Source organism: Acinonyx jubatus, chromosome B2 (assembly GCF_027475565.1).
Source record: "Acinonyx jubatus isolate Ajub_Pintada_27869175 chromosome B2, VMU_Ajub_asm_v1.0, whole genome shotgun sequence".
In the NCBI taxonomy this organism is placed as follows: domain Eukaryota; kingdom Metazoa; phylum Chordata; class Mammalia; order Carnivora; family Felidae; genus Acinonyx; species Acinonyx jubatus.
Window position 1 is genome coordinate 127,507,373 of NC_069385.1, and position 25,838 is coordinate 127,533,210.

Genomic DNA, 25,838 nt, shown 5'->3' on the forward strand with positions numbered 1-25,838 from the left:
AACATTACGTACACTGTCATCTCTGACAGCAGAGAGGCAAAAATAGTAATTTTTAAAAATGAAAATAGCTTCTTCATTTTCTGAAATCCACTGAAGAATCATTCTCAGTATTACCTTCTGTTACCACTAAACTTCCAGGTAAGCATGATGATTATACTAGAACCTGAACTAAATGTGAAAATATGTGTACAACCCAACTCTTTGTGTTTGACTTCACGGGAAAAGAATCTGATTCCTATGCCAGAGTAACATGTGACAGGGTAGCCTTGGGGCCTTGATATATTACTTGACGATAATAGGATTTTCCATTTAAGGTAAAGATAGAGATATCATTTTAGAACATAGTGGGATCATATAAAGGTAGGTAAGATTCGTTATTCTTGAAGTTTTACTTTGTGTCTGTGTGTGTGTTTTTTACGATTAAAAAATAGCAAACAGGAAATATAGAGAAGAAATTATGTTTTAGGCATCCCAGTTAGCAGCAATTTCTCATTTGCATTCCCAAGTCTAGGTTGTTCGATGGCTGTGCTGAGTGGGGAGATGCAAATGCTCAGTTTACAGTGGCCGGGCTCACTCATAGATGTACTCTAGGATGCTCTCTCCTGGCTGACGGAGCACACCCACTGTCTGCTCCTCTGTGACCAACAGCCACGATTGGGTGGAGAGTCAAGTCCCCGAACATGTAAAGTCATGGCTGACGGTGCCCCACCTGGGACCCTTTGGGGATACTTACAGCCCATAAGGGCTGACGTCTTTGTTTTTCTCCACAGATTGATAGGACAGTGGGAAGGGGCACAACTGTAGTGGTTGGGACACAGAAAGTGACCACAGTTGGAGGAAACCGAGGGGAACGTGCTGGACTCAGGGTCTAAAGACAATGGGGTTGCCACTGTATGTCTTTGGACTAAGTCATTTGAACTCTCTGGGCCTTGGTTTTTTTGTGTGGTTACTGGGAGGATTCAATGTGATATTATACGTGAAATCATCTGGCAGAGCATCTGAAACATAGAATTTATTGAATCTAAACTCAGTTCAGGTTTAAAGGGAGATCATGTTGCCAGAGTGACCATGAAATCCTTCTCACCCATGAGTTCTCTTATGTGGAATGATGCGGATATAGTTTCTCAGGTACTGGAGAAGAGAGTCACAAAGCAGAGAAACTGCCAGCCTCCACCAACACTTGAAAGAGAAGTGGAGAAGCCCAGGTCCCCACGGCTCTGTGCCAGCCTGCCTGGTGATCTATGGTCCTGGTGACCCAGACATGTGAAAGAGACATGGAGAACCCAAGGGAGGTTGGAAGGGAAAAATGTGCTTGGTTGGAGACAAGGGAAGGAAAAATGGGTCGGGGTTCAGGGGACATTTAGAACACCAAGTCTTTGTTTTCATTTTTTTTTTGCCTCACTGGAAGGTATCAATATTTAGGTGGTTGCAGAACAAAATGCAACTATAGGAACGCCTCACAATTTACCCAGTAACCGTCATGGTGACATTCATTTCTCAAGTGGTTTCCCAGTTTTACCCTCCCCTCCAGGGCACAGGTCTATGCATTGGGATGCTGGAGGAGTAGGGCTTGGGCACTCCCCACAACCACCCTCTGCCTTGCTCTACCCTGGTTAAAATGGGAGCTTGGGGGGCACAAGCAGAGAAGGAGCAAAAAGGATTCTACACTTAATCTCAGTAAGAATGCTGAGTGCCAGTTAAGAAAAACTGGTGGTGTTTCAAGTCAGAAGAGATGTGGATGTGGGGCCAGCACTGGGGTTTATCTGTGCAAGTTAGGAAAAGGGCACTCCTTTTTTGGCATGGCAGGTGGAGAGTGGGATGGATTTGGTCCCCTCTCTACCTCCCCCATCCCCAGGCTGGGTGCAGCCTGCCCCAATGTGGGTGTTGGCTTGGAGTGGGGCCCACTCAGAGGAAGGTCTTGGCACCCATGCTGGGGAGACATTTCCTATGTGGCCTGTGTTATCCTTATGACTACAAGCCCAGAAAGCTGAGACCCCACTGATCAGTGCTGGTCCTGCTGATATTCTGCCTGTTGATTTCTGTGAATTCCCTCCCTTCGCAGGCTCTGTATACACGGTAGCCAACCCATGCGAGAAAACAGCAACTGTGCTTCTGGAACTGACCTAGAGCAGCCACTGCTAGAAGGAAAATCAGCAATCTCTCCCTATTTCAAAGAAAAAGTCAATAAAAATGTTCTTGGTGGTGACCTTTTCTCTGGTTATTTTTTTAAGAGCATTTGCTAAAACCTATTTATGGAGTGGGCACCAAATAACTATTTGTTGAATGAACTGAATACATGAATGAATAAATGAGTGAATGGCTAAAAGGGAAGAATCAGAGGGAAGAAAATTCTTTTATCCAATGGAAAATATATGCTCACGCTGGGATGCCTGGGTGGCTCAGTTAAGTGACTGACTCTTAATTTTAGCTCAGGGCATGATCTCACATTAGTTGGTTCGAGCCCCAGATCAGGCTTTGTGCTGATAGTGTGGAGCCTGCTTGGAATTCTCTGTTTCCCTTTCTCTCTGCCCCTCCCTTCTTGTGTTCTCTCTCAAAAATAATTTAACATTTAAATTATTGCTCACACCAATGGAATATTACTTGGCAGTCAAAAAGAATGAAATCTTGCCATTTGCAACAACATGGGTGGATGGAACTAGAGGGTATTATGCTAAGCGAAATAAGTTAGTCAGAGAAAAACAAATATGTGATTTCACTCATGTGGAGTTTAAGAAACAAAACAGATGAACATAGAGGGAGGGAAGCAAAAATAAGATAAAAACAGAGAGGGAGACAAGCCATAGGAGATTCTTTTTTTTTTTTTTAATTTTTTTTTCCAACGTTTATTTATTTTTTTGGGACAGAGAGAGACAGAGCATGAACGGGGGAGAGGCAGAGAGAGGGAGACACAGAATCGGAAACAGGCTCCAGGCTCTGAGCCATCAGCTCTGAGCCATCAGCCCAGAGCCTGATGCGGGGCTTGAACTCACGGACCGCGAGATCGTGACCTGGCCGAAGACGGATGCTTAACCGACTGCGCCACCCAGGCCCCCCATAGGAGATTCTTAAATACGGAGAACAAACTGAGGGTTGCTGGAGGGGTGTTGGGTCGGGGGATGGGCTAAATGGGTGATGGGCATTAGGAAGGGCACTTGCTGGGATGAATACTGGGTGTCATATGAAAGTGATGAATCACTAAATTCTATTTCTGAAATCATTATTACACTATATGTTAACCAACTTGAATTTAAATTTAAAAATAACAACTAAAAAAGATAAAAATAAAATCTTGCTCATGTCACTCTTGGCCAACACCTATACAGGTGGGGGTGTGGCCCAACCTCAGGGTGGGGAAGGAGGTGAGGCAGGTCAAAATGCTGTTAAAAATGCTTGGAGGCGGGGCGCCTGGGTGGCGCAGTCGGTTAAGCGTCTGACTTCAGCCAGGTCACGATCTCGCGGTCCGCGTGTTCCAGCCCCGCGAGTTCGAGCCCCGCGTCGGGCTCTGGGCTGATGGCTCAGAGCCCGGAGCCTGTTTCCGATTCTGCGTCTCCCTCTCTCTCTGCCCCTCCCACGTTCATGCTCTGTCTCTCTCTGTCCCAAAAAGAAATAAACGTTGAAAAAGAAAAAAAAAAAATGCTTGGAGGGGAACTTGGATGGCTTAGCCGGTTAAGAGTCCGACTTTGGTTCAGGTCATGATCTCACGGTTTGTGGGTTCGAGCCCTGCATCGGGCTCTGTGCTGACAGCTCAGACCCTGGAGCCTGCTTCAGATTTTGTGTCTCCCTCTCTCTCTGCCCCTCCCCTGCTCATGCTGTCTCTCCTTCTCTCAAAAATAAACATTAAAATTTTTTTCTTCAAAAAGCTTGGAAACAGTCAATCGTTCTCATTTTAAATGTTTAAAAGATTTTTTTTTTTTAATTTGGGGACACCTGTGTGTTGATAGCTGTAATTAAAAATTTATTTTTTAATTTTAAGTTTTTATTCTAATTCCAGTTAGTTAACATACAGTGTGATATTAGTTTCAGGTGTACAATATAGTGATTTAACACTTCCATATAACACCCTGTTCTCATCATCACAAGTGTCCTCTTTAATCTGCATCACCTGTTTTACCCAACACCCCCACTCTCATGGTAACCATTAGTTTGTTCTGTAGAGTTGAGTCTGCTTCCTGATTTGTCTCTCTTATTTTGTTCCCTTTGCTTGTTTGTTTTGTTTTTTAAATTCCACATGAGTGAAATCATATGGTATTTGTCTTTCTCTGACTTATGTCGCTTAGCATTATACTCTTTAGCTCCATCCATGTTGCTGCAAATAGCAAGATTTCATTCTTTTTTATGTCTGAAAAATATTCTTTTGCACACACACACACACACACACACCCCTCTCCCATATTCTTTATCCATCTATGGGCACTTGGGCTGATTCTGTATCTTGGCTACTATAAATAATGCTGCTATAAACATAGGGGTCATGGTTGTAATTTTTTAAAAATCACACAAGTAGAAAGTGGTTATGTTTTCTTCTCACAAAATTGTTCCCAGTTCATAGGAGAAAATTAGTTCTACTGCTGTTTCCTGACGTTCTGCAAAGGTTTCAGGGTGTGTTCCACGTGATAATACTAAAGAGCTATTTTAGAATGACACTTGGAAGAGTTTATTTCCCAGATACTGAATGGAGGTCGTCTGAGGAACAGATGAATGCCTAGTCTCTCAGTCTTACCCCAGGCACTTTGAGGGTCGTTCCCCTCCTGTGAGGGTTCCACAGGGAACAGCGCATGTGCTGAACACCCAGAGGTCAAATTTGATGTCACCAAATAAGGTTATGTTCACTATAGGCCAGACGGCCACATGCTACCCTAAGCAATTCTCTGGGGTGTGCCAGCTGGATTCACAGTCATGGATGTGACCAGGCAGGGGACATTTATCAGCAACTACCAGGTCTTGGTGTGGTCTAAGCATTCTCACAACCATCACTGATGTTAATACTCACAACTGTAAATTTAAAAAAAAATTTTTTTTAACGTTTATTTATTTTTGAGACAGAGAGAGACAGAGCATGAACGGGGAAGGGGCAGAGAGAGAGGGAGACACAGAATCAGAAGCAGGCTCCGGGCTCTGAGCCATCAGCCCAGAGCCCGACGCGGGGCTCGAACTCCCGGACCGCGAGATCGTGACCTGAGCTGAAACTGGCACTCAACTGACTGAGCCACCCAGGCGCCCCAACAAAATGTTTTTTGATAGCATGGAAAAAGAGATACATGTTCATTATAGTTTACTGGGTGTCTCTCTCTGCCATTTTCCACATGAGGATCATCTAAGGCCACACATGGTGGGTGCTGGAGATAGCTAACTGGGAGCATGATTTAACCTAGTCTCAATCTTTATTTTCACAGGGACAAATGTAGTCCCAGACGAGGCCCCTTAGGATGTAAGAACATGTCCACTGAGCTAACTGCTTTGGTTGACAGTGACATGGGTTCAGATAGGGGGGCCAATATTGTTCCAGGTTGATCTTTATTTACTCTACAAAGGGAGCAAGGTAGGGACAGCAGCACACTGGTTGCCAGGCTGCTCCAGTCCCAAGGCTGAGGCTGGGGACTCATGGAAGAAGGCAATGCCTTGGACAGAGGCTTTGAAGAAAAAGGAGAAAGAAAACAGGGTTCTATTGGGAGGGCAGAGCTGACAATAATGTTACATTCATGCTCTGGAATCTTCACTGGAGCTTCTGTTCACAGCCTATTATAAATTCTCAGGCAAAAATGACTCTGAGCTGCCTTTCTAGGTTTATCTTCACTAGTCTCCTGTTGCCACACTCGACTCCAGTCAAGGCAGGCCTCTAGCTCTTTCCATGGGCTGTCCATCTCTCTCCTTGCTTGTTGCTTGAGATGTTTTCCATTCCTTGAGGATGGCCTATTGTTCTGCAGCCTTGAGTTTTGATGCCTCAACCCAATGTGATCTCTCTTTCCCTGAAGAACACAGACCCTTTGTTAAGGTAGGCACTTTCCGTGGAAGTTCCCATGTGAGAGCAATGTAGCCTTGTGGTTATCTGCATGGTCAGAAAAATTCCACTCCTTCCCTGATCAGCACGTGATCATGGGCAAGTCCTTTATGGACAGAATGGCAACCATACTAACAATGCCCCCAGATGCTCAGTGTTTACTCTGCATGGGACTTAGGCATCCATCAACTCATTACACACACACAACGACCTATGAGGTGAGCACAGCTCTAGTGCAGAGGAGAAAACAGAAGCTATGATAGATTAAGTGACATATCCAGGCTCACACACATGAGAAGCAGGTTTGATCTCAGAGAATTTGGCTCCAGAGCCCTTTTACTAAGATGCTACCACCCCCCTGGGGCCTCTGTTTTCTCATCTATAAAATGGGGACTGCAATGATACCCACCTCATAGGATGGTCATGAAGATTAACTAATATAATACAAGAGAAGTACAATAATCTAGAGATCAGTGGTTCCTAGCTGCTGTCATTGTCATCACCATATTCTGGTGTCCCAAATTAAACTGGATGGGCTGGACAGTCATGTCCTCCTAACCCTTTGCGTCTCATGTGGTATCACCCTGTGCCCAGCATATTCATCACAGTGACTTTGAGAAAGTCTGTCTGCTCTGGGCCTGATCCAGGCTCAAAGAGATCAACAAAGGGTTCTAGATTTTTCCTAGAATTTGGGAACATGTGTCCTAAGTAATTGTGGACCCCTGAGCCATTGTGCTTTTGTGCTTTCATGGTGTTTGACTCCCTTGCCAACTCCTGCTTTAGACAAATTGTCTAACCCCTCTCTCTGAGGTCTCCTGGGCAATGTTTCAACATAACATTTTCTTTCTCCTCTCCCCTCTGCCTTCTCTCCTCTCCTCTCCTCTCCTCTCCTCTCCTCTCCTCTCCTCTCCTCTCCTCTCCTCTCCTCTCCTCTCCTCTCCTCTCCTCTCCTCTCTTCTCTCTCCCTCTCTCCTGTTCCCCCCTTCTCTCCTGTTCTCTGTGTCCTCTTTCCCTCTGTTGGTCACTCTCAGGGTAGGAATGGCTACCTGGACACACAGGTGCTTTATCCAGGAGAACCTCTTCCCTTGCTTGGATTTAGTGCATCCCTGGGGCTGATATGGTAATAGGTTAGTGGTTTAGGGGCAGCTGATGTGAAGCTGCTCCTGCCTCCTTTCCTGCACAAACAGCACTGGACAGGAACCAGGATTTCCATCTCACTCATGCTGGAGTCCTGGTTCAATGACCCTGCCTCTAAATAAGTTTCCTCCAGGAACAGCATCCCCCATCTCTTTCTGGAAATAAAAATTAAAAAATTAAAAGGAAAACTGACCCTGCAACTCTTTTAAAGGACACTTGCCCTGCCCAGGTCACTCAACTTGTGGCAGAGGCATTTTCATCACACTGCTTTTTAAGTCAACCCAGAAGATAGCCAACAAATAATCCTTCACAGAAATAATGTCTAAAAGATTGGGGCACCTGCGTGGCTCTGTTGGTTGCACATCTGACTCTTGATTTCAGCTCAGGTCATGATCTCATGGTTGGTGAGTTTGAGCCCTGCATTGGGCTCTGCCTTGGTGTTGTAGAACCTGCTTGGGATTCTCTCTCTCTGCCCCTCCCCCACTAATGCTCTCTCTCCCTCTCTCAAAATAAATAAATAAACTTAAAAAAATAATGTCTAAAAGACGAAAAGGATTAGTTGCCTTTATACATCCAGTTTATTGGCAGCAGTGCAATTAAATTCTATCTTATGCTGTGGTTTGAGGGTTCCGCAGCTTGGAGGGGCTCCTCCTGAGCCCCTTCACAGGCACAGGGCATGGATTCATAATGAAGCGGAGCACGCGGCCCTGCCCCCGAGGGAGCACCTGCCATGGGAGGGGGGGCCCCGCCCTGGTTATGCACCGGCACCTGATGCTACTGATTTTGTGTTCTCACAGCACTGACACACCTCTGGAGGAGCCCTCTGCTACCCCTCCATGCATTTGTTTCTTCTTCTGCCTGCAGACTCTACACACACTCATTTTCCCTCTGTCTCCTAAGGCCTCTTTCCTGGATGGTGCTGTGACAGACCGCTGTGGGTGGTGCCTGAGTGGAAATGCTCAAAGACACGTGATGACTTAAGCCTTCCTTGAAATGAAGGGCCTGGGCTCTCTGTCTCAATGGGCATGACGGGTCTGTGTTTGGATGAGCCGCCTAGGGTGACTCATGTCACGGTCCTCAAGTGCCATCCACACGGGTGCCAAGACTCAGTGACAGCCCCACTGAATGCTACAGGATAGTCATTAGCTTTACAAATGATTCACAGCAAGTGATTCATAAGACACAAGGAGTGCTACCTCCCCTCCCCCACCACCTTTAGGGGCATTTAAAGTATGCACAACTTGGTAAACTTTGATTATCACTTTAGAAGAATGAAGCTTAAGACCTGTGCTAACTCTTTTAATCACTTCAGGAAAAATGTTCTTCAGCAACTTGGGAAGGCCTCTAATCCCTGGGTAAGGCTCACAAATGGTGTCATACTCCAAGGACATGGATGGAGGTGTGGATTTCTGCTCATAGGGCAGGAAGGTGTCTCAGGATGTGGTTACAGATGCTGCCAGTGCTCCCTCAAAAGAGGGAGCGACTAGGTTGCTATATTTGTCTTCCATTCCCACCCATCCTCAGCCCTCCTCTGCCAAATTCCTTTGAACCACTTGGGCAGAGATTTCTGGTGGTAAATGGAGAGACAACATTAAAACTAGTAGCCAAACAGTCAAACTAACCCTATGGTGACAGAAGTCAGAAAGGTGGTTGTCTTGGTGGATGGGGGGTGGGAGGGTTATTGACTGGAAAAGACACGAGGATGGAACTTTTTGGGATTTTGGGAATCCTCTATGCCTTTATGTGACTAGTGGTTGCAAGGTGTATACATATATAAAAAGTCATCATCACCAAGCTGACATCTCAGTGTGTGCATTCTATGGTATACAGTTATACTCCATGAACAACATTACTGCCCCAACACAGGTGGGAGATGATCCCAGTGGTTTCCATTTCATGCCATGCCTGACCCACTTTATTCTGGAGACACTGAAATTCTATCTGTATCCATTACACATCTTTATCTTCCTCCACAAGTATGTTTATACCCATAGGTTATATTTATATCTGCAGCCACATCTATATATTTAAATCTGGAGAGGAGAGAAAAGTGTTCTATGTGTGTGTCTATATATAGGGCAGTTTACTTCTTTCAAAGAACAGGAGGAGCTTAGCTCACCCCTCCTCATGTTTTTTTTTTTTTTTTTTTTTGAGAGCAGGACATTCACACACACACACACACACACACTAAGCCTAGTTGTCTGATCAACCACCTTTCCTTCTCCCTTATCTGAGATGGTAAAACTGACCTTGATGATGAGCTTGGGGATCGCCAGCACGGTGGATTTCTGCTTGGCCAGAACGTCCCTGGTCTCACTGACACGCGCTGTGACAAAGAAGTGCAGGAACCCTTGCTCTAGCAGCTGGCTCATGTACTCGCCTGCTCTGATCAGCACTTCCTGTTTCTTGACTGGTGGGGGAGAAACAAACATACAGAGCATTAGGCCCGGAGTGAGACCTGCTTGACTTGCCCCAAGTGCCCCATCTTTCCCATACTAGCCCAGCATCCACCAGAAGCACAGCAAAGGTCAGGGGCAAATGGAACAGAGTCAATCAAGGACAAAACCTCCTGCTTCTCAGGTAAAACAGGAATGTGCTAGAAAATTTAATATTCAGTAAGCCTTACTAGAGAAAATGAGCCGATTTGCTCCCAACAGTGCTTTTGCTGTTGTAGAAACGCAAAGCTGCGACAGAGATGTTTAAAGTCAAAGACCAAGGGGTTTTAACTGGGGCTGCTTTGAGCTGACCAAGGACAATATCAAGATGGCAGATGTGGAGTAGTGAAACCCAAGGCCACTTCATACAACAAGAAATATCTCATAGGCCATAGGCCACCGTTAAGCAAAACTGTCAACTACTTAAACCCTCCCCTTGTAGTGCTCCACATTTTCTTTCCAGCCTTTTATGTACCAATCTGACATGATTTTTCTATTTAAGAGAAAGAAGCCTTTGAAACCAGTTTTTACCCTAGGCATTCAGCTCTCTCCCACCCCCTTTCTATTTGCAACTTAAAAGACCTCTGTGCCAAATCCTTGTTTCCTCAAGTCACTGCTGTTAGCTTTCAGGTGTTGAGGACAGGCCAGTGAGGAGGGCATTTGGAAAATGGGGGAGGGGTGGTCTGGGATCCCTTCTGCTCACCATCAGGGCTGAGGACAGGAATACTCTCCTGTGGTTCTGAGTAAAACAGTGAGGTTCTGTTTGGCAGCATTGCCCACTTTCTCTATCATTCTCATTTGCCACTGCCCAGGATTCAAGAGAGCAAAGGCCACTTTTGTGTTATCAGCTCAGCAGGCAGGCCCAACGGGGAAACGGGTGGCTCACGCCCCCATCCCCACTCCCAGAACACAGGCTCTGTAAAGGTTTATGGAATTGAACATCTCCACCACTGCTTCCCTGCCTTATGTCTGCCTTTGGCCCAAGATTCCTTCTCCCTGTGGAAGTTATTGAAAGGAATGATTCCCATGCTCCATACTTGAAGTGCAAGGGACAGTCCCCAGTTGAAGAAATCTGAAATGAGGACAGGACTCTGTGTGGGGTGAGCCAGAGCACAGGGAAGGCTCCCTGACTTGTCATCCCACAGGCGAGGGTACATCAGGCCATGCTCATCATCTATGTCAAAGTCTCTTCATGGATGACAAGGTGCTGTGATGGTCTTGAGCCTCTGACTGCAGTTCTCAATCCTGGTTGCAGATCACAATCACCTGCGGACATTTAAAAACCTGCCCTGCTGAGTCCCACCACAGACCAATTAAATCAGAGTTTGGGGGGCTGGGGCCCAGGCATTATTTTAAATGTTCCAGGACAGTTGATTTTAATGTGCAGTTGGGGTGGGGAGGCACTGCTCCAGCAACCCCCCAGAGGATCCCCACGGAATCAGCTCTATAGAAGCCTCAGGTTACCAGAAGGTATGGCCCTTCCAGTGCAGCTGCTTGCTGCTCAGTGCGGTCTGCAGCCCAGAAGCACAGCCGTCACCTGGTAGCTCATTAGAGAAGCAGGTTCTTTGAACCCACCCCAGCTTACTGAATTAGGATCTGCATTTGAATAAGTGTCCATAGGACACATATTCAGCTTTGAGAAGCTCCCAGAGATAGGAAGGAGGTTCTAACAGAAGGGGTGGAGTTAGGGCAGAATTAGGGTGGACAGTCTCAATCTTAAAACGGAAAGTCCTGCACCCTGGAACCCATGCAATTCCTGGTAAGTTGGACAGGTTGGTCATTCTAGGCCAGTGGTTGTCAACTGGGGGTAACTTTGCCCCTAAGGGAATGATTAGTAATGTCTGGAGACATTTTTGGTTGTCACAACTGGGGATTGCTACCAACATCTAGTGGGTAGAGGCCAAGGATTCTGCAAAATATCCTATAATGCACACAATAGCCCCCACAACAGCCTGAAATGGTAGTGGTATCCGGGCTGAGAAACCCTCCCCTAGGCTATGCCGACTTACTAGAATGTATTGGTCCATCTCAGACAAGTACTAAACAGTGTGGCTAGGTTTTCTGGGCCAGTCCTATTCCATTTAGAATCAGCCTTTAGAATCTATGACCTTGGCTTGACCTTGGCCCTTGAATTCTGCTTTTTTGAATGACCCATTCATATTGCCTTCTTTGGGTCTGAGCCTGGATCCTACTTCCTCTATGGCTCCCCTGGTAATTAATTGTCCAGACACATAAGACTCCATCCCTTGACTGGCTACAACCTCAGATGAACACAAAGGGCCTCTTTTTCACTCCCCCAGATCTGGATGCATGCAGTGGCAAAATGGTACGCCTTGAAGAACATGCATTTTGTCTCTAGCTGCCTCCAGTAATAATAAAAAAAAAATTGGACTCCTTCTAATTATTACTGGAGGGCTGTGTTTGACCACTGGGTTCCTTTAGGCAGGCGAGATGTGCTTGACTTCTTTCTACCAATCTTAACGGTGGCTTTGGCTACCTTTATAATGTTGGCACCAGGGCATTATTCTCTGGGGCTGGAACATTCTCTAAATCATAGCACTAAGGAAACTGGGCTGTGCTTCCAAGCCCCAGAGAACAGTGCTCCTGAAATAGTATGTTATATAAGTGCTGTGTTTTGCCACTGCACAAGAAATTGTTCTAGATAAAGTTTATTAAACGTGGCAAGAGAAAGAAGAATAGGTTTTCATTCTATGAGTGGTGGAGCTGGGATCCTGCCAATATCATTTACTGTGTCTGGGGAAAGCCAAGGGAGACACAGACAGGAGCTGCCTCATCTCTTTTTCCAAAAAGCAAAGAAAACTAAATATAGCCAAGTGGAAATGATAGCACCTTTGAAGGTACTGGAAGGTTTAACTTATTCAAATCTTCCAAGCTGATTCTAGCCCACACATTCTCTTTAATCATCAATCTGGAAAGTATGCCTCCCATTCTACTTGGAAAACTTTCTTTGTAACACAGCCTCCTGGGACTGTACTCTGACTTGCTTGATCAAGGTCTAGAGTCAAGTGGCATTTTGCAATATACTGCAATTTATTTTATCTTATTTTATACTATTTTATTTTGTTTTATTTTATTGAAATTTATTTTAAATTGCAGTATGCAATCTATTGCCTACAGCCAATGCCACCTGGCCAGCTGTCCCTAGATCAATGACTGAGAGGGTTAATGGATCATGCCATTCTAGCCTACGAAATCATATAAGCTTCTTATCTCATAGGATTAGGGAGAAAAGGGGAAGAAGATGGGGCTCTGGGTCTCCCGTGAAGTGGGAAAAGGATGGTGCATAGTTAAACCTGAGTGAGATCATGCCTCATTTCTGCTCAAAACCCTCTATGGGCTCCTGCACTCACTTGGAATCAAAGCTAAAGTCCTCACAAGGGCTCACAGTTCTTTACATAATCTACACCCACCACTTTTCTCTGGCCACCTTTGCTCCCAACTCCAGCTTCCTACCTACTCCTTGAACACATCAGACATGCTCTGGCCTCAGGGCCTTTGCATTCACAGTTTTTTTCTGGCTGCAAAGCTTGCTCCTTTCCTTCTGTCAGGTTTCTGTTAAATATTACCTGGTTAGAGAGGTTTTCCCTGGTCACCCTACCCACACAGCATCCCCTTCATCCCTCACCCTGCTTTACCCTGTTTTATATTTTCCTCTTATATGCATAATCATACTATATAGTACTTGTTTGTTTATTGTTCACTCCCTTAAGACCACAAATTCCATGAGGGTAGGCACTTCTGTTGTGCTCACTGCTGTGCCTCCAAAACAGTATCTAGACATTCAGCATGAAATAAAGGTTTGGGGAATGAATCTACAACCCTGTGATGTGGGTGGTATTGTTCCCAGGAACAGAAGAGCTCTGATCAGATCACTTAAGTAACTTGCCTCAGGACACACAGCTGGTAGGTGAGGTAGTCTCGATTTACCTAAATCTCTATTTACCTAATTTCAAGATCCAGTTTCTGTAAACTCCACTGTGTCTGCCTGTTCTAACCAATTGGGATGCCTGTTCTCTTGAGTCCTTTATACTGACTACCCTTTTCATTAATAATTACCTTCCCTACCTCGAGGGATCTAGGAAAAGTGCTAGATCTCCCAGTTTTACCCCCCACCGCCCCCAAATATTATGGTGATTTCCTAATTGTTAGCCACATTATTACAGCTATGGAATAGCTCAGTCTTGGAATTAGGATTTTTCAGAACAGTTCCCCACTTTTCTGGGGCTATCTTTCTAAAGCCTCAGAAGGGTGTATTCACAGCGGCTTGGGACAACTGGTGAATCTAGAAAGCTTGAAAACAATTGGGTGTATGAGTTGGTTGTCTGGGGTTGGGGGTGCATATTAGTCTTGCTTGCCTCCATGTTGTAAAAACTTATTATTTGTTCACCTTTAATTTTTTTTTTTCTTTTTCTGGGCCATATGTCAGGTCAACAGAAATCTAGTGCCTTGAAGCGTTCAGGTCCTTTCTAGCCTGCTCTAATTCAACATGCTTGGCCTAGAGACCAGGTTTTCCTGGTTAACTGATTCTACCAGTCATGTGACCAACTTTTGTGCCCCCTAAATACTAGTACCCCAAGAAATGGGTACTATTCAAGACTGGTTGAAATTGCAACCTCCAATGCAAGCTGGAGCCTGTCCAGCCCAATCCTGCTTAAAATATTCTGAACTTTTACAGTGAAGGAGATGCTTTGGAAGGCCATGCATTTGAGGGAGGCTGGCTAGGATCAAGGATGAGAAAGAGATCCCAGAAGAGGCAGCAGAGAGAACAAAACCCTTCAAAGGCTCCTGGACAGCACATCCTGGGTCTCTAGCGTCCTCTCTCAAGGGTGGGCTCATCGCTGTCCCTATACATCAGCAGATGAGTTTTCAGAAATGGCCTGTCTGCAGAGCTTAGATCTCCTGCCTCCTAAATGGTAAAGCAAAACACATCATTCCTACTGGGGTAGCCTGCAAAACTTTACCTGACTCAGGGAGAGTTACCAGTGGGTGGCCTGCTGTCTGTCACCTGTGCATCACAAACTTTCCTGGGCACTAAAACCCCTTTGGGATATTGTTAAAATGTAGATCCTGGTTTGACAGATGTGGGGTGGGGCCTAAGGGTCTGCATTTCCAACCACCTCCCAGGGGATGCTGATGTTTCAGGTCCTCGACCCACACTTCAAGTAGCAAGAAATTACATTTAATTCTCATGACTCATGGGGCTCTAGGCTTTGAAAATTTTGGTGTTCTCTTCTTTTTTTTTAAATTTTTAAATATTTATTGACAGAGAGTGAGAGTGACAGAGAGAGAGAGAGTGAGAGAGAGAGAGATAAAGAACCCTAAGCAGGCTCCTTGTTGCCAGCCCAAAGCCTGATGTGGGGCTTGAACTCACAAACTGTGAGATCATGACCTGAGCTGAAATCAAGAGTTGGAGGCTTAACTGACTGAGCCAATCAGCCACCCCTCAGTATTCACTTCTATGCATGAGAGGTGAAGGTGACATTTGAGGCCCCCCCTTGGAGAAAGGGATTCTCCCATGTGGTTCATGCTCCTGAGCTCTGGGACAGGATTTTAACTTTGGAAGTTATTAATGAGTGATACCACCAAGACAGACAGGGAGGCAGAGAACAATTCCCAAGGAGAAGAGCCCCCTCATTAGCTTACAGGACATGGGCTCCAGAGTCACTTCAAATGTCTCCTTCTTGAATTCTGTCTTGGAGACTCCCGTGTAGAAGACAATGTTGCCTGAGAGATAGGCTGAGAGGGTGTAATGGTTGGGGCTGTTGTTCTGGAAGGTGATGGTGAGCTTGAAGTCTCTTCCCAGCACAGCTTTCTCCACTTCAAAATCCATGTCCACGTCAGACCTTGGTTTGACAATGCCTTCTGTGTTGAGGGACTTTTTAGCCCCATACATCAGTGCAGTTTCTAGAGCCAGCCTCTCTTCTTCTTGGCCTAGGAAAGAGGCAGAGATAATCATAGGAAAAAAATAAATGCAATCCATCAAAGAGAAATTAATAAACACACAGTGTTGTCCTTGCTGGGTAGCCTCCATAAGCCACACAACTGCCCTTCAAGACAGGTGTGTCACCATTATTCCTATGTTACCAATTCTGCAAAGTCAGAGTTCTGGTCTGCCCAGGCTGCTGAGTTAGGTGGCATGACCAGGGCTTACCTGCAAGGGGGATGCTAACAGACTTGCTCTAAGGGCTGTTTCCCCAGTGTTGCTACTACAGGGTTCAGCAGGTAGAGTGGCACAATCTACCTGTTCTCAAATAGTGGCATCAATTTGCTTCTCTCCCCAAATCCTAGCTAGAATTTGGGGATCTCTAAGTAAAGATTTTGGCAATAGCTACATCTAACCACTCCAGCTGGTGCTATACGAGTTTTTTCCTATTCATGGATCTTTCTGGTAAGACCTGTAGTCCTCATCTCTCTTTCCAGTTGGGTCTCTCCCCTTTGCTCCTGCTGAGCTGACCCCTGGGCAGCTGCCATTCTGCCCTCTACTCCTTCCCCTGTTGCCATGTGGCCCCGAAAGAGTGCAGAGATCACTTTTCCCAAGCAGTGCACGGCCCCATCCACTCAGACATGACCAATTGTTAACAAGCCTTACCTGCCAAAGGGCTCTAAGTGGGGAGCACTGGGTTCTCTAGTGCCTCTGGATGTTCACTGTGTTTGTTAGAGCCTGTCAGAGGTTCTGAAATTGAGCCCTAAGGTGAGGAGACTTATTTAACCAAGACTTCCCAAATTCATCTGACACTGAACACATTTGTTTTGAGGGACACCTATTGGCATCTGGTGGTGCACCATATTTTCTAATGCAGTTTGAGATGTGTGTGCTGTTTTCAGGTAAATGTCTTCTGTTGGGATTTCCAAGGTGGCGGGGGAGGAGAGGAAGGCGGGGTGGGGCAGGGAGGAAAAGGGTTAAGTTCTGGAAGAATCAAACAATAGCTTTGTGCAGGTGTGGAAGCAAAACATACAGGTACAAGTCAAACCTCAGGGTTTGCTCCTCTTGGCTCAGCTGGGCTGATATTTCCTTACAGAGCCCTGGACAAAATGCTTGGCTTGAGGGGACAGGGCTTGAGGAGGTATGGAAAGATAGTCATTATTCTCTTTACCACCTGACTACCTTTGGGTGTATCTTTGTGCATCGTGGAAGACACGGAGGCAAATTCTTTGACTTGTGAAAACTAGTCATGGAAATGTTTAGCAAAAAAAAAAAATCACTTTGAAATAAAAATGCAAACTTTTAAATTCATTAATTTTTTAAAATTATATTTTAACGTATATTCATTTTTGAGAAACAGAGTGCGAGTTGGGGAGGGACAGAGAGACAGGGAGACACAGAATCCAAAGCAGGCTCCAGGCTCTGAGCTGTCAGCACAGAGCCCGATGCAGGGCTCAAACTACTGAATGGTGAGATCATGACCTGAGCTGAAGTCAAAGGTTTAACAAACTGGGCCATCCAGGTGCCTCTAAATTTGTTAACTTTAAAATAATGTCTTCTATCTTAGTAATGAGATGCAATGCAGATGAAGAAGCCAATAACAATATCTACCACTGATAACGATGTGACAGGTATTATGTTTAAGTGTGTCCTCGGCACTGTCTCATTTACTCCTCAGACAACTCTACAAGGCATGCACTATTGTTACTACCCATGTCCTTATTTGTAAAAAACAAAAAAAAGGGTGCCTTCATCAGAGGATTGTTAGGAGGTTAGAGGGACTATGCGCATGAGAATCAGCAGCTACCAGTACTTTGCAAAGACAGAAAATGACAATAGGTGTTGGCAAACAAGCTTGAGTGTGGTGTGTGTGTGTCTGTGTGTGTGTGTGTGTGTGTGTGTGTGTGTGTGTTAACAATTTCTCTCATTGTCAAGATTGCAAGAATGTGCCAGGAACAACTGGTCTAGGACAAGCATTGGCTAGCACACATGCTTACAGATCAATAAGAGGGAGATAATAATAAGGGGAATGAGGGGCCATGAAAAGGAAAGTTCAGGGAAATGTTTTAGCAGAGAGCACCTGGCAAACAGCTCCTCGAGAGAGCATTACTGATTACTGCTTTGGATGGCCACCAGATATGCATTTAGGCAAAATGCAGGAAGGGAACCCCAGCAGCGGGGGTCTGGTCAGAGAGTGCCACCTTGGTGGGGAGAGAGGCCGAGCTGGTCCCAATGAGGAGAAGGGGCTGCGGAAGTCTTGTGGTGAGCCACGAGAGACTTTCTATAGGGTCATGGACAGAGGTGCCTCTGGCCCCCCTCTGAGGATCAGCCAGCCCTGTGAGCGGGAAGCCAGGCCCACATAGGAGGCAGGGACGTCAGGGTCTCCCCAGAGCACTGCAGAATCCCCGTCTCTCTGCGGTTGTGCTTTATGATCTGACATCTTCCATAATTCAGGGCCATGAATTCAGTGCCATGGGAGAATGATCTAAAGCCAGATTACATTTTTTGAGATTCCTCTGTGGCCTCCAGGAGCAAGGTCAAAAGCAGCTTTCCATTAGCTCAGATATAATGAAAGCCCCCTTTTATGTCTGTGGAAGTTTCTTCTCATTGTTCAGGTGTTAGCTCAGATGTCCCCTTCTCAGAGAGCACCCCCCTCCATTACCCTGTGTAACGTGTCCCCAAACCCAGCTCTCTCAGCTCTCACTGACACATTGCCTGGTTTTCTGTCCTTTTCCCAGTACTTGACTCTGCATGACATTATTTTCCCCACTAGAACCCATCTACATGTCCCCAGGACCTACGATCCAGCTTGGAACAGAGGCTCTGAAGGATGGAGAAGCACATTGGAGAGGCACATTGCTTTTATCCAGAGACAAAACTTTCATCTTTATGATAGATACTAAATAGTCCAGTTTGGGACATGTGATGTGCATGTAAGTTCACCTGTGAAAGTGTCACCTGCCTTACCATTCATTTGATGATTTGGTGCGAGTTGAGCCACTATAACGTCCAGGCACTGTACTAGGCTCCGAAGAGAAGCACAGCCCTTCCCTCACAGGTCTTGGACACAAGTGCAGAGAGATCACTGTACATGTGTCCATCACAGACTCTGGGGCAGACATTTGCGTGTGGGGCAGTAACATGGGGGAGAGACTCAACACCTCCTGGGGGCCGGGAAGTCTTCTCAGAAGGGTTTTTCTTTCCACAGTAAGAGCAAGGGCATGAAGACAATGGCAGCCTGGCTCTGTGGATGACTGTCAGCAGCTCTCCTGGCTGCTGCTTGGGATGCCTGTGGATGTGGTCGGGAGGTGCAGCGAGGGTGCCCTAAAGGCAACTAGCAGAGGCTTGGCGAGCTCTGATTGGAATGCCCTTCAGGCAACAGGGGAGAGGAAGGGCTTTTAAGCAGCAGACTCAAATTTATATTTTAGATATGTCACTTTGGCAGCAATGCATGCATTACACAGAAGGAAAGAGGATGTGGGGGGAAGGTGGAATTGGGAAGCTCCCGCTGGTAGCTGGGAGAAACATACTCAAAGCCCGAGCTAAGAGTAGTAGTATTGTGATAATGATAGAACTACTGGCAGGAGCAGAAACTGACTCTTACTGGACACTTATTCTGAATCAGGCACTATGCTAAGGGCTTTCCACACCTGATACCTTTAAATTCTCAGAGCGTGGCCATGGTATAGAGATAGGACAGGAGGTGAATTTGAACTATTTCAAAGGGGACATTTAGAAGGTTTGCTGCTTGACTACATTGCTAAATCTTGGGTGGGGGGGGACTGTGTTCTCTTCACTGGGGTCGGGAGTGGGGGAAACATCTGGGCAACGGAGGAGTGAGAGAAGGTGGCATACAGGAAGGGTCTGTTTCAGGTTTCTAAGGGAGACTTAAGTGAATGTGGAGTTGAACAGAGAAGCTGGGCCAACGACACCGACTGGGCTGGGGGCGATTGGTAGATATGCAAATGTTAACATCAGCCTTGGAGAAAGAATGTCAAGTGGGTAGGAATGAAGCCCAAGGGTTGAGCCTAGACTAAGTAACCTTCAGAGATAGGGGAAAAAAGAGGAGTTTAGAGTTGCAGAAGGGGATAGAAGAAAGAGTCAGGTAAGCTGGGATGGAACCAGAGTGGAACAAAGAAAGGGAAGAGAGAATTTCAAGATCCAGGGCTGAGCAGTGGTGTCAAAAGGCACAGGAAGCTGAGGCAAGCAGGGATCTGCAAACATTTGTTTCACTTCGTGATCAGGGGGTCTTGGCAGACTTGGGAAGAGGAACTTCAAGGTTCTGCTGCCAGTAGCAGAACTGAGGTATGCTAGGCACAAAATGAAAAGAAAAGGCCCCTGATAGGGCGCCAAGGGCGGGCAGCTCTTCCAAGATGTCTGGCCATGGAGGCCAAGAGGAAGAGAACAGGGTATGTTCAGTGAGGGATATATTGCTGAAAAAGAATTTCGTAACTTTTTTTTAAATGCAGGTGACACTTGATCCTGCTTAAATGCAAATGGGAAGGAGCTAACAGGGAAGGAGAGACAAAAATACGAATGACAGAGGGAATAATTGATGGAAGAAAAAGGAAATGGGATCCAGACACCATCATAAAAGAAGATAGATTGCCACACAAGTTTTAAGAATTCTGGTTTTCAAAATTTTATAGTTTCCTAATCTTATATATTCGAAAAGAGGTATAAAATTAATATTAAGCTTTAGTTCATCCAAGTGAAAAATGATCTTTCCACAATTTAGTTAATTAAAATAGTTAATTCCTAAATCTGGTAATAATTTCTATCTGTTTTTATTCATCTCCACATTTTAGTGGCCACATTCAGCATTTATGGAGAGAGAAATTATATGAGAGATTCAATAATGAGAATCAGAGTGACAAATGCATGACCATGGATGCCAGCAGCCTTTCCTAGGGGCCCGTGGCGATGTCTATAATCACTCAGTCTTTCCCGCCAGATCCCGGCACAGTCTCTGGATCCTTCTGTAACTAGCATCCAACTTGGTCATTCCTAAAGTCAGAATTTAAAATGCATCTGCCATTCTTGAGTAAGAGGCTAATTAACCTCCTGGGATCAAACTCCAGCCCAGAAGCAGGATGGGGAGTCTCTTACAGCTCTCTGTGAAGATCTAGGGGTTCTTCTGCTTGGACCAGACCCCCACACCGCCCACCTCCCTGAGCCTTGCCTTCTTGCCAAATTCTGGAAGCCTGACCCTCAGAGGTCTTTCTCATTCAGAGTTGGGACATTTTATTTCTTTTAATCTTGTGTCCACCCCTGGTCAAGCCCCTGACTCTGCTGTGGAGTTTTTTTCTTTTTCTGGGGGGGAGGGGGTCCTTTCTTTTTTGACATCTGACCCTGATTTGGCTTTCACTGCCACCTCCATAGATGACAGCTAATGAAAATGGTGCTCTGCTGTGTGGTTTACACAAGACAGCTGGTTGTCTGGATGGCTCCCTGCAGGGTTGCCTCTTGCTCTCAACACTGTCTGCTCAGGACTTCTTCCACACCAGGAGTTTATCTACAGTCCCTACTGGGCTGCCTTTTCCTGGAGAACTCTCTCCTCATGCTTCAGCTGGCCGATTCCTGTTTATCCTTCTGTCTCAGTGAGCCCATCACTAATGTCCTCCAGGATCCTGAGTCTGGCTTGGAAGTCCCCTCTCTGTCTGCCCCTGTTCCAGACACCTGCTGCATAACTCAGTGAGGGCTTGCTTCTGCTAATCTCTCCAGCTAGACTGTGCATCTTGTTCCTACATAGTGCTGGGAATATGGTGGATGGTTAATAGCAAGTTGTTGAATGAATGAGCGAATAAATGTGTGTATACTGCAGCTAGTTTCTTTCTCTTTTTCTATGGACTTTTAGTTTTCCTTTCCCGGCCTTTGCCTGTAACTCTATTACAAGAGGGCATTACTTGTTTGTTTGGTTTCATTGTACTCAGGGTTGAAAAAAACTCTCATTTCAGGAAAAAGCCAAAAAGAAAAAAAAAACCCAACTTTGTATCTATGTTGTGCAATGGATGATAACCAATAGAAGAGAAGAATGAACCATTTCAGAAATGCAGCAAAATCTCACTAGTTCAGATGACAAAAATCCTGAATTTCTAATACAATGCATGAGAGTTCTCAATTCAGCAAGCTTTCTCTTTATAGTGCAAATTGCTTTTTAAAATAAGAGCAGAGAGACTGTCTAAAATATTTAAAACAAATTCTGCACTTCTTAGCACTTCAGGAATACTGATGAATATTTAGGTATATGCTAATTACTTGTCATTTCTATCCATTCAGTAAAATAAATGCCACTCCTAAGAACCTCTGCTGGTGAATCATTTGTAAAATATACTCCACATTCTCCATCAAGGCACCCAAGCTCCTCTACCTCCTCTCTACTCCTGACCTTGGGTGGCTTTGTCTCCAGTCACTAGGCATTCTGAACTGATGGCTTAGTAATGTCTTCAGGACACTAAACACACACTACTTCACACCTCCATGCCTTTAGTCATTGATGTTCCCACTGCCTGGAAGCCCTTGTCTATATTTCTTTAATTGTGGTCTGTGACTTTTCTTATCCTAGTCTGCTTTTTCTGGATCTCCTGGTTGGACAGAGTGTCCTCCTTCTTTGTTCCCCAAGTTCCTTCTGCATGATGATCCAATCACTTTTCCAGGAATGGAAACTGGGTCCTGCTCACCATGAGGATCCCTGCCACCAAACCCAATTCCAGACATAGAGTAGGCACCTGGTACTGATTGAAATGGACTTGAACTCAACGGCTCCATTTGAAACCATCTACACAATAACTATTATTAACATTAACATTATTTTATAACTGAAACCTAATGGGCCTGAATTAGTGAGATTACACTGTCCTGTTAATATTGTATTATCTGTCTCAAGGGACTTTTGTGATAATTCAGTGGGACAATGTATGTGAAAATAGTTTGTAAAGTACTAAACAAATGTGAATGGTTGTTTAAATTTCTGTAATTGAACTAAAATGATACTAGTTAGACAATGTTTTCTATTATTGGAAGTTAAGATTCTTTCATGTTTTTGTGCGCAAGAATACATTCTATATATTGTATGAAAATAGACATGACTTTAAACCAAATCATTTTCACAGGCCACGTGAAAGGGAATTTTGCTCAGAGCAAACAAAGAGAACTACAAGGAAAATTGTGGATGTGGTGTGTTTACCTCATGAGAGTTTATAGTTCATTTTGCAGGACACATTTCATAGTGACAGTGGGGAAGTACCAAACAAGCTTGGGCAAAGAAATCTTCATTCAGTGGCAGTAAGTTACCTTCTTGGAATTTGTAGGTATCAGTAATATCCCTTATGCCATCTCCTCCAACTTCTTTGGTCACAATTAATTTCCCAATGTGGGTGGTATCAACGTTTTCAACCACATGAGTGCCATCTTTCTTGACTGTAATGTAAATGAGATCACTGTTGACCTAAAAACAGGAGAGGAGAGCATTAGCCATCATTCGATGTCCTTGTCACCAAAATCTCTCTCAGGGATGTAGTCATCTGGGATCCCTACAGTTGACATGTTCCTTTCTTCAACAACATTGGATTCACAGGGCTGGACTCATTTTAAAATGAATCTCAAGGGCAGTCTAGCTTCCATTAGCCACCAGGTGTCATAAGTTAAGAGTATCTGGACTATTGATTGTTCAAGCATCAACCATTTCTTTCTTCCCTTTTTCTTCCTGGTGAATCCCACCTCCTCAGAATGAGCCAAAAGCACCAAGCCTGTTCCTTGCTTTCCCAGACTGCTTTTAAGCCAGCCGTGGCTATGTGACCTACTGCCAGGAAGAAGAGGAAGTCTGCTGGGTGGCTTCTGGGAAGGATTCTCCTCCATTATAAAGGAGAGAGTTTGCCCTTTCCTTCTGGCTTTTGCATGTTTTCACAAGAAGCGACATGATGCTTGGAGCTTCTGTAGCCACCCTGGGACAGTGAAGAGAAATACCGCCAACAATACAAAGATGGCCAAGTAGAAAGATAAGAAGCACATGAGGGCTTAGCAGTGCTGTTAAATATCTGAGCCAACCTTGGGACTGCTTCCTTTAGGATTGAGAGAAAATTATAGTTAAATTCCTCTTGTTTAAGTCATTTTAATTCTGTTACTTGCAGCCAAAAGCATTTTAATTGAAAAATGATATTAGGTCATCAGGAAAAATTCAGGTAATTTTCTAGTGGTTCAGCAACTAAACCATGTTATTTGTGGTGTTTGGAAACAGCATCTTGGGGCCATGCTGGCTGACCCCCAAACTCTTCTGACATTCTGCCTTATACTCTACCTTTCAGAAACAATGTCTAAAGCTGTGCCTGAAGGCTGATTCCCACAGTGTCTCTTTTTATATTCTTTACAACCACTTTCTTGGGATCCCATTTACTAGCATGGGAGTGGGTAGGAAATACCAACTATGGTGCACTGTCAGGAGCTCCAGCTGAAAACAGTCCCTGATGTGTTCACAAAATGCTTTCTGAGCTGCAGATTCCTACTCTTTCAAATAGGGCAATAATAGAAACTTCCTCAGGGTGGTTGCCAGAATTAACTAAAAAAATGTCTGTAAATTACTTATCATAGGGCCTGGAGTGGATCAAACAGTCAATAAATAATAATAACAATATCATAAATTAATATATAAGTAGCACTGCCCAAATACTGTAGTGCTATAGTCTTAAACATGGACAAAATACATTTGGTAACTGACAGCCTTTGTAGGATTTACTTTCTAATAAAGGAGATTCTGTGCATTAGAATCACCTGGGGAACTTTTAAAAAAATAGATGCCCAATCAAGGAGGTCTTGGGTGGGACCCTAAATCTATTATTTTTTTATATTTAATTTTTAAAATTTTATTTTAGGGAGAGAGAGAGCAAGCAGAGGAGGGGGAGGAGGAGGAGGTGAGAGAGAGAGAGAGAGAGAGAGAGAGAGAGAGAGAGAGAGAGAATACTAAGCAGGCTCCATGCTCCCACAGCCCTGGGATCATGACCTGAGTCAAAATCAAGAGCCAGAATCTCAACTGACTGAGCCACTCAGGTGATCCTACATCTATTATTTTTAAAAGAAGTTCTGAAATATTGTCTTGGACAACCAGACCTGAGCACCCCAGCAATATGGTACAATAAGTACCTTGTGGGGGAACGTCTAAGATACCATGGGAGCACCTGGGGCAGTGGGGTGGGCCAGGGTGGGCGTGGTTAGGAAGTAACAGCCAAGTTGAAAGCTGGAAGATGCATAGGAATTAGCAAGCTAAAGTATCTCATGTTAAGTGTTCATAGCCAAACAACCAAAACTCACAAAAGAACACAAGGAAATTTTGGGAGGGAATGGCCATGTGTAGTTCCTTCATTGTGGGAAGGGTGTCACATGTGTATGGGTATGTCTGAACTCATCAAGATGCATATGTGAAATGTGTGCAATCTTTTACATTAATCATACCCCAAGAAAGCTAAAGAGAATAAAGCAAGAAGAAGAAGAAGAAGAAGAAGAAGAAGAAGAAGAAGAAAACAGAATGGAGAGAGGAAGGTTGTGACAGATAGAGAGATTGGCCACTGCCAGGATATCTGAGGGTATTTGAGAGACACACTGGATCAGCTGCAAGAACCTTGGGTTCTGATCTGGAATGCGTACTTTTAGAAGCTTACATTCCTGCTTCTATAAAATGAAAATAATTATACTTGTTCTGCCAATTTCATAAGAACGTTTTAGTGAGATAGGATCTATGTGAGCATGGCATATAAACTTTAAAATTGAGTAAAAATATAATGGTTCTTATTAGGTAATGTGGAACTTGATGATAGAACCCTAACTTTCCAAATTGAGGTTAAGAAGAACAACTTTTTGCTGCTTTCTCACAAAATGCTCTGAATTTACATGAAATCTGACCTCTACTAAGGAGAAAACAAGTAGCCATCATTTATTGAATAACCATGAGGTTTCAGGGACACTTACAAATTATGTAATTGAAACCTCACAACCATAGACATCTGATAATAATATATATTATTATCCCTATTTTACAGATGAGGCTGCTAAGTGGGTCAAGAAGCTATCAGCAAAGTGTGTGTAGTCACATAGTTGGTTGCTGCTAGAGAATGAAAATCCTGGGCTGGCCCACAGCCTGTTCCCTAACCTTCAACCTGGGCTCGCCCATTCCCTGACCTTCATCGTGCATTGCCTTTTCCACATGCTCCTGCCAGACCACGAGTGCTGCCGTGAGATGGTGAGATGGTTTCATGCCTGGGGTTCAGGTGGTTCCATGGGCCTCAGATGTCTGAGGGGTGATAAATGGTGGCCTTGTTCTTTAGCAGAATAACCA

At 44.8% G+C, this 25,838-nt stretch overlaps 1 protein-coding gene across 1 annotated transcript in view; it reads right to left on the minus strand.

Moving 5' to 3' along the window:
* Positions 1–25,838, minus strand: part of F13A1 (coagulation factor XIII A chain) — a 162,369-nt gene that overhangs the window by 13,427 nt on the left and 123,104 nt on the right. The window contains exons 11-13 of the mRNA XM_015083089.3: positions 22,808–22,961; positions 15,235–15,522; positions 9,385–9,545 (exon numbers count right to left, since the gene is read on the minus strand). Coding sequence (XP_014938575.1) covers positions 9,385–9,545; positions 15,235–15,522; positions 22,808–22,961 — 603 coding nt within the window. The remainder of the gene's footprint in view (positions 1–9,384; positions 9,546–15,234; positions 15,523–22,807; positions 22,962–25,838) is intronic.